Below are 12,688 nucleotides of genomic sequence, written 5' to 3'. Positions count from 1 at the left end.
TTGGTCCCGTTTTTGTCAAAAATCAGTTCTGATGATGGGATCCATGAGGAATCGAGGAAACTCTTCAAATATGAAAGGCATACATATAGTGATTTTTGTATTTTCTTTGACAAATCAAGCATTTACATTTAAAAAAGTGACATTTGATGAAGTGGAACTGCTGATGATGATCAGAATGGAACTCTTCAACGACGCATAGTACACGTTTGGCGATTTCTCCTCTTCGCTGTGCGCTGTGTACCTTTCACGCGAGAACAAATAGGCAAATTTGCATAATCAGTACCTAATTAAAGTCTTTTTACTATGAAGGGGAAACTTTTTGCGATAACTCAAAAACAGCTAAACTGATCATCTCCGCTATAGTTTTCATTTAATGTATTTCTTAAGCTCTACTTCCACGATTTTTTCAATATTTTTGGACCTATGGTTCAAAAGTTAGAGTGGGGGGGGGACACATTTTTTTTCTTTCGGAGCGATTATCTCCGAATATATTCACTTTATCAAAAAATGTTTGTTGAAGACCCCTATTAGTTTTGCAATACCTTTCCAACGATACCCCACACTGTAGGATTGAAGCAAAAAAAAAATCACCCCCACTTTACGTGTATGGGAGGTACCCTCAAAAAAATTAAATTTTTAGATTTTATTGTGCGACTTTGTCGGCTTTATTGATTTATATATCCATGCCGAATTTCAGCTTTCTAGCACTAACGACCTCGGAGCAAAGCCTCGGACAGACAGACAGACAGACAGTCAGACAGACGGACATGGCGAAACTATAAGGGTTCCTAGTTGACTACGGAACCCTAAAAATGTTTTTATAAATACAAATGAGTTTGATTCATACTTCTTTATCCCCACCTTTTTCAAATCGGGCACGAGCAGCGGTCCGATCGCAAGCCATTGTTTATTAATAATGCAAGGCTTTTAGTGGGAGTTCAATGTGATAGTACGCACCAAAGAGCCAATGCATATTAATTTCGCAATGTTCCTTCTGGAGTAGGTCCATGAAACTTTTGTATAATGTAGAATATAAACTGGTTCATTTTTGAAAAATGGTGTGTGTACCATGAGCCAAACTTGATATACAGAGTGATTCTTTTTTTATTTTTGTTTTTTTTTACAAGAATTTAAATGGTTAGGGGGTTAATATTTTTTTTGTCTTATTAATATTTGTACAAAATTTGAAATTCGTCCCTTTCATAGTTTAGGAAAAAATAATTAAAACAGTTTTGGGGTTGGTTAATCGGGTGTTTTTCACCCCCAGGGGGTAACAGAGGGATGAAACTTTGTGCAGAGTATAACCTCCCCAAAAGACATCGTTTGATTATAGTTTCGGCCCAAAATCGCTGGGGGCAATTTTTCCTACTACACCTTTTATGTTATACATGTTTTAGTGAAAGCTGTTAAGGAAATAGGTGAATGTCCGTTGTGTGTATTTGAAACCTTATTTCCTGCTAACTTATTTCTGTTTGCTTTCCAAATAGTTAAATAAATAAAAAATACCCGGTATTGTTGTTGCTGTTGTTGGGAGGCGTCATATTTCAGTTCAAAATTTCGATGGCATACACGAGGATTGTTATAAATGTCTCCATATTTTCGCCAACAATGTTTCACTATCCGCGTTCGAAATCATTCTATTTCATCGGGCGTATTAAGGTAATTCCACGTGACTGAAACGTGTCAGTTACCAATGCTTTCGAGTGTTCTTACATTAATTCAGCAAATTTAAATAAAATTGAAAGCCGCATTCGTCAATTGAAACCATGGTATAATACACAAAATGAGAAACTGAATTAAATCAAAACAAAAATCTTCATCAGACTTCAGAAAATTCCCATTGTGCATTGGTCCCTCGATGTTTCTTAGCACATTACTTTTCTTAGTTGCCACACTGGTTTTACATTTTGTACAAAATATGGTCCATAAAATTATTAATTAAACATGGGGCAGTTACCATTAAATGACAAGGTATGTCTATAAAATTATTAATTACACATGGGGCAAATACCATTAAATTACAAGGTATGTCCATGTTATTCAAAAACTGAAAACTTACCTTATGTCGTGCCATAATTTTTTTTTAATTATTAAAGAGGTAAATTGTTTTTGATGGTTGATGTTTAAATTTATTTAGGTTTATAGAACTTTATTTTCTCAAAGAAATTATACATTTCACTCAGAGAAATTTAGCTAATACAGAAATAAATTATAAGTAAGTATAGCGAGTGTGTACTCACTTACAAAGCACTTAACTTAAACTTAAATCTAAATAAAAACTACTTATTTGACATTCATAAGCGGATAGAGATGGGTAGAGGTGAGTAAATACTGAATATTTACCCAAAGCACCCGATAAATACCCAGTAAAAACGATTGCTAATAAAATATTTAAAAGAGTGAGATTTAAGAACTAAATTGTGTTTTTTATTGAAAAGTGTTAACGTGTATTAACAATATTTACATAATAAAAAACCGGCCAAGTGCGAGTCGGACTCGCGAACCAAGGGTTCCGTACCAACCTGCAGGTATAAAAGTAAAAGTTCAGCCATCACGACAATCGAGTCATATCATATATTAAAAATATTTTTATTTTATGATGTAACTAAAAATTTACGGTTTTCGCAATGTTTCCTTTATCTGTGCTATAAGACGTTGCTTCGTACCAAATTTCAAGATTCTGAGTTCACGGGAAGTACCCTGTACCCGTGAAGGTTTTGATTCCTTTGCGAGTGTCGAAAATTTGCGGAAATATGCGGCATAAACGGCTGTATCTCTTGATTGCGTTGGCTTAGAAGTTTGATTTTTTCTCAGCTCCAAAGGACAGTAGACAAGGGAGAGTATAAATTCCAGCTTGATACCTCCACGCGTTCCTGAGAAAAAGGGTCTTGACAGACAGACAGACGAACGGACGGACAACAAAGTGATCCTATAAGAGTTCCGTTTTTTCCTTTCGAGGTACGGAACCCTAAAAAGCATATAAGACGCCTTAATATTTGAAAAAAGGTACTTCATCAATGAGGCAATTTGTGATAATGCGTAGTTAACAATTTTGCTTTAAAGAAAAAGGTATTAACTAAAAAATATGGGACTTTTATGATATAGGAGACCAACGAGCAGACGGATCACCTGATGGTAAGCGATTACCGCCGCCCATGAACACCTGCAACACCAGAGGGGTTGTAAGTGCGTTCCCGGACTTTAGTTCTATCGATGTCCTAGATAACTGCATATCATATATATATAATATATATATCCTCTTAAGGCCCAGCCATAGAAATGAAAAATCCAAAATTTGCCACTGGAATTTGAATACAGCACGGAATACAGTAGATTTTATTTTGTTTGAAAATTGCACGAAACAAAACAAATGCAACTCTGTCCTAATTGAATATGATTTAAATTTCATCGAACTGAATAAGTCCTATAGGTAGGACCTTGGGCCTTACGAGGATATATATATATATATATATATATATATATATATATATATATATATGCACTTACGACCTTTTATTAAGGTTTCTTTTTTTTTAACTCAAAGATGGCTCCACCGATCATGTTCAAAGTATTTTAAGTACTCTATTCTACGGCTAATCTCTTGATATTTTTTCACGTGTTTTTTAACTTTGGTTCGAAAGTTAGAGGATAAACAATATTTCTGTCTTTAGAAACGGTTTTTTCCAAAAGTAATCAATTTATCCACAAAAGTTTTTAGAATCATACAAGTTATATTTAATTAGCCATTTAATGATGTGCAATTACTAATTGAATCATGAATCATAACACCAACGCGAGGATACTACTAACTGTAAAACATTACAAATTAAATCCAATTGAACGTTATTAGTCAATTCAGTGCTAATCACAACACGTTGTCGTTTTGCCTCTACCAAAGATTTATTGATTGCGTAAGATGTGTAAAGTATAAGACAATTTCGTGCTTTGAATTTGACAGGTAAACGAGATAGCGCTGTACAGCTCCATATATTTTGCGGTAGCTTTGATTGTCTAAAGTTGACCGAAAAATATATGGCTCAGTACAGCGCCATCTGTTTTGGATGTTAAACTAAGGGGCACGTATTTCTCTTATACTTTACCTCTCTATTATAATGAATTATCTTTACCTCTACGAAGTTTTTTCGCTACATATCGGGAAACCCATATTATCGGCTACGACCATAGCTCAGCGGTTCAAAAGTCAATTCTACCAGTAGTACCAGCCAACATGTAGAAAGAACTCAAAATGAGCTTAAACTTGCTTTGCCACTCTTGTGGATAAAATGAAAATGCAAATGAAAACCTTTACGATCTGGTGTGGTGAAAATAAAAAAAATTATCTCTACCTACCCGATATGATTGAAGCGGTGCCATCCATGTGCCATCTCATTTGCAGTGCCAAATTTTCATACATCATAGCACTTCTGAATTATCGTAGCACTCGTAGCAGTCGTAAGGAATTTTCTCTTATCGACTTCCAATGTAACTGGTTGGATTAAAATAATGAGAATTATTTCGCACTGTAAAATATATCGTAAAATAATTTAGTCAATGTAAGTCAGTTAGGAATGTCGCTGTTAGTAGAAATTGACAATGTATGTATAGTTTATTTTGACCTTTCATTACAAGTTACATATACCTTGTGGGGGCCTGTCACACGAAGCAAATAATTAAAACATATAATACTCCGTACTCCTTAAACGATGACACTTGTTCAATCACTTTTTAAATTGAAGACTTCCTATTTTTCATACAAATTAAATACCTATTATCTTCAATGGAATTTAGCTATCATCGTTGTAATTGACGTTGCATATCACACTTTAAACATAACAACTAAATAGTAGTCTCAAAACGTTTAAAATATATTATTTTTATGTTTTATTTTACTTTGTACCAACAGTTTTATCCACGTATGTATATAGGCAGAACTCACTATGGCGAAATGCCACGAAACTTCCCTGTTCTGCTCATCAGACAAATCTCAAAACCAAAGAAATTTACCAAAGGTTCAAATATTGCGGCTTTAGGTAAGCAGGAATTAGAAAAATATTCTACAAAACAACCTCGAAGTACTTTCTCATAATTGGAAATCACAAAACTTTGCAATTCTTCGTGCTTCAAATCGTTAACTTATAACAACACTTTGCTAAACTCCTGTCCATAAAACAAGCTTTTATATTTGTTGGTTTCTTGTTATTAACTGATCATATTTCATCTTCTGTAGTAGATTTATGTGACAATAAGTACAATACTTAGTTGGTCAAAAATCAACAACAAAGTCCAAATGATGGACTGCTAAGTACACTTTGAGACGAAGATCGTCTTATAGAAAAGTTTATTTTTTTTCAGGTTTACTTGAGTTTAGATATAAAGCTTTGATTGGAAATAATAGTCATGATACAAAATTATTTCGCACTGTTACAAATTACAATTATACTAGGTATACAATTGTATTTTATTCGTAGGGTTTTACGTTTTTATAAGAATTTCCGCAAGTTAGTAAAAAGCCGGTTTTCATGATTTTTTTTTACTCCCAATATTATTTAAGTAAAGGTTACAGTTAATTTTGAAACGACGCCAAGTAATGCAGAATAATTACAAAAAAATATCCAATATAATTGATCCAAAGTTACAGTTTTCTCCTAATTTTCATTTTCTTATTGACTGCTAATATATTGCACACAACTGTACATACGATGGCAATGTACAACGATACCAAACATTTTATGTCGACAAATGATTCATGGCTAATTCTAATAAACTCAGTAGAATTGTAACCATAATTTAAAAAATCATTAAGAACGGAAATACATATTTACACCTCTTGAGTTTCCGATTTGCTTTATACGTAAACGTTTGTCTGATATTATAGACATATTAATTCTATTCTCTTTGATGTAATTAATGTACCTAAACGATGCATAAACTTGTAGTTTGGGTAAGCAGCATATACTCGTACAACACTTACCATGGATTTAGTACGGTTAAATAGGGATATTAGTTGGCATGCCCTATTTTGTGCCGTTTTCCAAACTGAGATCGTCACTGGTGCGCTCTCAGGTGACTGAAGTAGCCACATACGCTACAATTCAGCACCCCTCCGATATAAAATATGGCCACATGTTGTCTAGCCTTAAGCTCGTCCCGCTTAGCGTCGAGTTCTGTGCGCCGGCAGCAGTAAATGTAGAATGTACTTATACCATTAATAATTCTATACATTAAGGTCATTGCGCTGGTTTGCGGTCCAGCTCTAGTTCTCGTTCTAGTTTTAAGACTAATTATCTAAACAACAAACCTACCTACAAAAAACGAGATTTCGCAAGTAGCGAATCAACAATCAAATATGTTAGTTGCTGATTCGCACCGTGCCTTTCAGAAGTCATCGCGCCAAAAAGTAAAAGTTGAATTCTTTTTTAGCTGATTTAGGTAATGTTTTTGGCACGTTATGTGAATTTAGAAGTATAATTTAACCGAAAAACATTAACCCCCTTATTCATAAACGTCTACTAAAGTTAACAAGCCTCTAATAATCGTTTGTCCCTTTCCGACGTATTGGTATGATGGAAAGAGACAAACGATTATTAGCGGCTTGTCAACTTTAGTAGACGTTTATGTTATGAATAAGGGGGTAATTGTATAAAGTTATTAAAATGTATTATCTTACGGAAATTGAGTGGAGGAGAACTAACATAGGTACCAATTTTATGAAATATTTGGTTTCCTGCCATGGCCGGCCAAAGCCCAAATAACTATGTGAACGTTTAGTATAGTTATTTTACTGTATATCTTTAAAATACATTTTTTTTCTCCCAATATGATCTGTGTGACTGTGTGACCTATTGAATTACGTATTTAATTTACGCCCACTTTGTCAGTGTTGCGTGAATGAATAGTACATTGTGCAACGAGGGGGGAAAGTGAAATTATGGATACGAGGGTGGTAATTCCCGACTGCCGCAGGCTGGAGGGAATTAAAGACCCGAGTTTGCAATATTCGTACCCCTCACACCAGTCACACACAATGTTTTTCATCACACTTGCGAAGAAAAAACTAAGTTTTAGGCGAAATAATTCTTAAATGCGGTGACATATCTGGACAGGTTAGGCATCGAAGGCACAGACCTATTCGGCATTCAGCCACGATTGAAAATTATGTAAAAATATTATAAACGGCTATTAAATTAATGAAACAAAATAATTTTAAACATAAACAAAAATATTAAATTATAAACGCCAGTATTTTAAAAGTAAAACCCACTTATGCTACTTGGTTTGTATGAATAAGTGACATGATAAGAAAAAACTTTAACTCCCTAGGGAGTTCTAGCTTTTTTTTTTACAATCCATAACTCCCACGGGAACTAAATAGGCCTTTGTCCTTCAGTACACCTGCATGAAAAAAGATCTTTTTCGAGCCAGTGTGAAGAAAATTTTATTTTAGTAACTCTATACCTATTAGTAGAGATATGTTATCTGTTTTTAAAGCATTCATGTTTGTTAGCACCTTTTTAGGGTTCCGTACCCAAAGGGTCAAACGGAACCCTATAACTGAGACTCCGCTGTCCGTCCGTCCGTCCGTCTGTCACCAGGATGTATCTCATGAACCGTGATAGTCAGCCAGTTCAAATTTCTACAGATTATGTATTTCTGTTGCCGCTATAACAAGTACTAAAAATAGAATAAAATAAATATTTATTTCCAATCTCGAGGTTCTCATCCAATCACCGACGTTAAGCAACGTCGGGCGGGGTCAGTACTTGGATGGGTGACCGTTTTTATAGATAATGGTACGGAACCCTTCCTGTGCGTGTCCGACTCGCACTTGGCCGGTTTTTTACAATAAGTTTGCCTTTGGAAGTCATATAACATTTTTTCTTCTTTTAGCCTCAGAAGTGCGTGGTTAAAATCTTTCGGTTTTTCCTTGTGTTTCACCGTGTATAGATAGAAGGTAAAATTAAGAAAAGTATGTAGTTGTAATTGTTTTAATAACTTTATTGAATACTAAATAATTCCACTTATTATGTTGGCGCTACTTCACTACTAAATACACTGACTTAAAATGTAATGATCTATAAAATAGAACGTCCTAAGAATACGCTACTTGGAATATCTGACCAGAGACTAGCAAATTAATTGGGAGTTGTTGACCTCCGTACAACGCCGCGTGTATCGTCATTTTTGTAGGTTGCAATATTTATTATTTTACAGTACATATGGTGCTACTTTACCGCACTAGTGCGAAAATTAGCATATTACGTTACTGTGTCGAACATTTAAAGGGCCATATGTACTGTAAAACGGTGTACGATACATGTGCGAATAGGTAATTCGCGACCCGTGTCGATTTAAAACACTCCCTTAGGTCGTGTTTTAATTTATCGCCACTTGTTTCGAATTTCCTCGCACTTGTTCACACTATTATTCGCACTTAAAACTTGAAATAACAGGTCATGCGTGTCATCACTTACAATGGAAATCATTACATAGGGTCGACAAAGTGTACTTTCAAAATATGAAGCATATTTTCTGGGTTGATCAAAATTTTGAAGGGATACCTATTTTATTTTATTTATTTATTTTGTACAGAACCACAGACCACCCAACTTATAATCAGTTGCGTCCATAATTATATCCAGTATTCGTGTAAATTAAAAATATTAACAAAAATTTTGCTTTGGGGGTGTAACTGGGTCATTATAGTATAAAATGGTGTTAAATGAACTCGGTTGTGCTGCCCAAATCGTAGCACTTAACAAGTACAATTGCACCTGCATGTGGTGACCACATCCTCTAAGTGAACACTTCGTAACTCGGAGTTTGTGTATTCTGTGACTTAAGGAAACGTCATGTTAGTAAAAAAAATGTTAATTTTTTCGTGAAATAAACTTTAATTATTATGTCATTAAGTTAGTAAAACAAGAAAACCAGTTTTTTATTTAAATATCGCCTGAAAAAAATTCTCATAGGACAGACGTGTCGTAAAGATCCGAACTTTTTGTGTGGGTATGTAGGATTTTACTAGCCGGTTTTATTAGAATATATCAGAGCGTCTGAGTTAGTCTACATAGACGCAGGTGTGAACATAAATTTTGCAAACATTATTAATGTTATAATCTAAAAAGGGAACTCGTCTTGTGAATGTGAATCTTTATCGTCAGTGGGGTGCAATATACGCTCCATTTTCTACTGAGCCCCGAGCCTTAAATTACGCCATACATTCTTCATTAGGCCCATCTTGTAAACAGTAAACATACTTCTACTTCAAGACATGCAAATGCTTAAAAACTATGCAGTGCCATACATTCTGCCTTTTTTTCAAGTACAATACTAATAATATAAGTCTAATCATAAATCAATTTTATCCGGTGACTAGATCTTGAATATTATAATTTTGTCATTTTAACAAACTGTAGGGCTAAGATGGTCGGTGTTTTATCATCTGTCATCATGCCTGTCACGCTCTAACAAGTATGTAAGTACGAAAGTGATACATGACATGACAAGTAATAAAAAGGCGACCATGATACCGCCGCAGATTTATTACATAAATTAACATTACCGCATATTTAATTACATTTATTTTATTCTGATGTAATAATGTATTACTTACTCGTAAATTGGCATTCATGAAACCCCATATTTACAAAATACTAAGACAGCTCTTTAAAACGTACCTTCTATTTAATTATAAGTACATATTGATTTAATGCTGTATCACTTAAATTACCATTAATTTGACCTATTATTTACAAAACACTAACATATAAGGGCCGGTCTGAAATTTGTTAGCAGTTCCTGGTCTACTGCCGCGGTCACATTATTTTTTATACCAGTGTAAAGGATATTACAATTCAACTTATGACGATGAAATTTTTATAAACTAATGTGAATAGTTTTTTATTATTTAAAATCTCTACTTTTAATGAAATTATTTATCGTTATATTTCCTCAATCAAAATAATTTAGACGCAAAAAGAACGGCCCATATTCGCAGCACCTAAAATATGTTTTTTTAGCAAATACTGTTTTAAAAATTATACCAGATATGGAGTCCCTAAAATAGATCCATGACTATCGGTTAACGCATTCACTGCCACCGACGCATATATGGTTCACCTTCATACAAGTTTGTTCTTAGGCCACGCCCCCTGGCAGTGAATGCGTTAAACGTTTTTTACATAGACATAGAAAATGTTTATTCAACAACACAAGAAATGACAGAGCTTACAAACGGTGTAACATATTTAGTACAAAACAAACTTTAAATTTAGACTTAAATAACTACTAAAATTGAGTCGTACATTTAAGATATAAAATATTCATGGATGCTAAATAGGAGTTTGCCTCAGCATACTGTTGCAATGGTACTACAACGCTGGTTTTTCCGGCAGACTCTTGTTATATTGATCCTTACTCGCTGTTAGTCGAAAACTGAGTGCCTTGGAGTTACGTTTATATGTATGAATGTGTACTATATGTATTGTAATTTAGAATATATAAATAAATAAATGATGGGAGCTGAATTGAGTTATGTATTGAAAGAAGTGTATGAAATCAGAAGACAGGTAATATGCTAAAAAAAGTTAAAAAATAAACATAGCTTATGTCTTCACCGCATTTTTATTGAATTCCGTTAACTTCGGGGTATGGGTACGTTGAAAGAAACTAAATGGCATAGTTAATTTTTTTTAAATGTTCTTATTTATTTATTATTTTTATAAAAAGTAATTAAACGTTGCATATAGCGTTTTTGTACCATGGGTATTACATTTAACTACAACCAAACAATTGAAAACTGTGACATATCAATGTCATTTCGAACATCGATCGTCCGAGATTAGTACTTAGGTTTAGTAGCATATGTATTAACTCGTACTTAACACTAATCAATAGGCAAACAGGTCCTTAAGCAAGTTAACACGGTCCTAGGGGCCTTATCAAATAAAAATAAAATATAGATTATGTCCGAAATTGAGCTAATTAGAATGCCGGTGTCTTTGGAAAAGTTGCTTAATTTAAGCTGAAGAATGCACCCTTAAAATAAACGGAAATCTCGGTGTATATTATTATAAATATAACAGCGTGGCCTTAGTACCAAGAGGTAGCGTATTTTGTATTGCTATAAGATACTGTTTAATACATAATTTAAAACTACTAATGGTGTTTTTAAGGGGTGGGGGTATATTATATTGGAAGCTACCTCGAAACGTGGTAATATCAAATTGTTATAAACCTATCTGACGACATGTAAGTTCGACCTGCTTGCGCGCCATGTAAACTTTTCGAGTAGATACTCTAGCTCTGAGGTTTTATATACTCGAAACAACAAAGTGAGAGGTGCAATTCTCTACGAAGTGCCATTTTGGGAATACCTGCTGAGTTTAAATAAGACGTCGCATGCTCACATGGCCGGCATTTCAATGAGTATTAATAATTTTACACCTCATCAGTGAGTACTGAAAGCTCCATTACAATGGTATAAATAATATTCAAATTGCATGAGTAGAGCCGGAGCAGTTATAACTTTCAGACCAGCCCTTATAACTCTACAACATTCCCCATATGTATTAAGATTTATATCTAAGTTAAGAATAATTCGTGCTATTCCACACCGCCCCATTAGTTGAAACTTTTCTCAGTTCGTAGCAATAGGGACAGTAGGGTGTCATTTATGGACATAAGGACGTGAGACTTTAGATCGGTTACCTGAGTTAGAGATTATTTCATTTATTAAGTGGTGGTTTAATTGGGTGTGAAGACTTTCATCTCGAATTCTGGGGGCGGGGCGCGGCGGCGGCTGTTGTCGAAGGTCCAGCGCGTTATGAAGGTGTCGCGGCGGCGCCGACGCACCCCCGGCGTTACCGACGACACGCCGTAGTTGCTTGTCGCCTCCGTGTAGTTGCTCACGTATGATGCTGTTGGCAATTTTAATGTTCAGCAAGGGATATACGTACAGATGTGTCCAATCAGGTCTGTCTGGCACAGAAATCTGCTAATGTATAGCAGGAATTACACCTAGATGTGCCTGCGGACAAATCTCCGACAAACGCACCCGTGCCTAACTCCCGTCATAAATTGACAGATTTGTCCACCAGACAGGTCTGACTATCACATCTGTGCATATATGTAACCCTAGCTTTTAGCTTATGTTAGTTGTTGTCATGTTGGTAACAGTTTAGTTTAATTTAAAGTAGTGCTTACACGTGATATCGATTATTGTGACTTGTAGTTTTTAAAGCAATTCACGGAAAATAGAAAATATACTTTTTTTCAGGCCTATCATGAATTTTATTATATAAGTGTTCATAGATGTACAGAAAAAATAATAAAAGTACAGCAGTAGAAAAATGTATTCTGTGTCTAATTCAGTTAGGATCATCGTACTCGTACATAACCACGCTACGGAAGATACGCTTACTGCCCAAAAATAATTTAATTTCCTTTGTGGATAATATTATTCTCATCAGCGTCTTCAGAAAGTTAGATTGTAAAATAAGCCATATAGTGGTGGTTGCAGAAAACAAAAATAGGGCAAATACGGCGTTGTCTGAATGATCTTTGTGTTCCTAAGATGTATTTGTTTAAGACGTGAAGCCACCCGGATTTTTTGATGCAGATTAGTTGGGGGGGTTATTCAGCATCGGCGACGTCTGATGTTAATAATTGTTTAAGTTTAGATTCTAAG

General features: G+C 34.7%; 2 protein-coding genes across 5 annotated transcripts in view; one reads left to right on the top strand and one right to left on the bottom strand.

Annotated features, from left to right (window-relative positions):
* Nucleotides 1–12,688, top strand: part of LOC133518025 (protein furry) — a 206,040-nt gene that overhangs the window by 61,977 nt on the left and 131,375 nt on the right. The gene's annotated exons all lie outside the window — the stretch shown is intronic.
* LOC133518171 (rhodopsin, GQ-coupled) overlaps nucleotides 6,490–12,688 on the bottom strand; it is a 42,573-nt gene continuing 36,374 nt past the window's right edge. Inside the window, exon 3 of the mRNA XM_061851793.1 lies at nucleotides 6,490–11,918. Within this exon, the coding sequence (XP_061707777.1) occupies nucleotides 11,746–11,918 (173 nt within the window). The 3' untranslated portion in view covers nucleotides 6,490–11,745. The remainder of the gene's footprint in view (nucleotides 11,919–12,688) is intronic.

The sequence above is a fragment of the Cydia pomonella genome, chromosome 1, assembly GCF_033807575.1.
Source record: "Cydia pomonella isolate Wapato2018A chromosome 1, ilCydPomo1, whole genome shotgun sequence".
NCBI classification, from domain to species: domain Eukaryota; kingdom Metazoa; phylum Arthropoda; class Insecta; order Lepidoptera; family Tortricidae; genus Cydia; species Cydia pomonella.
The sequence above is the reverse complement of the archived record's forward strand: the minus strand, read 5'-3'. Positions and strand labels throughout refer to the sequence as shown.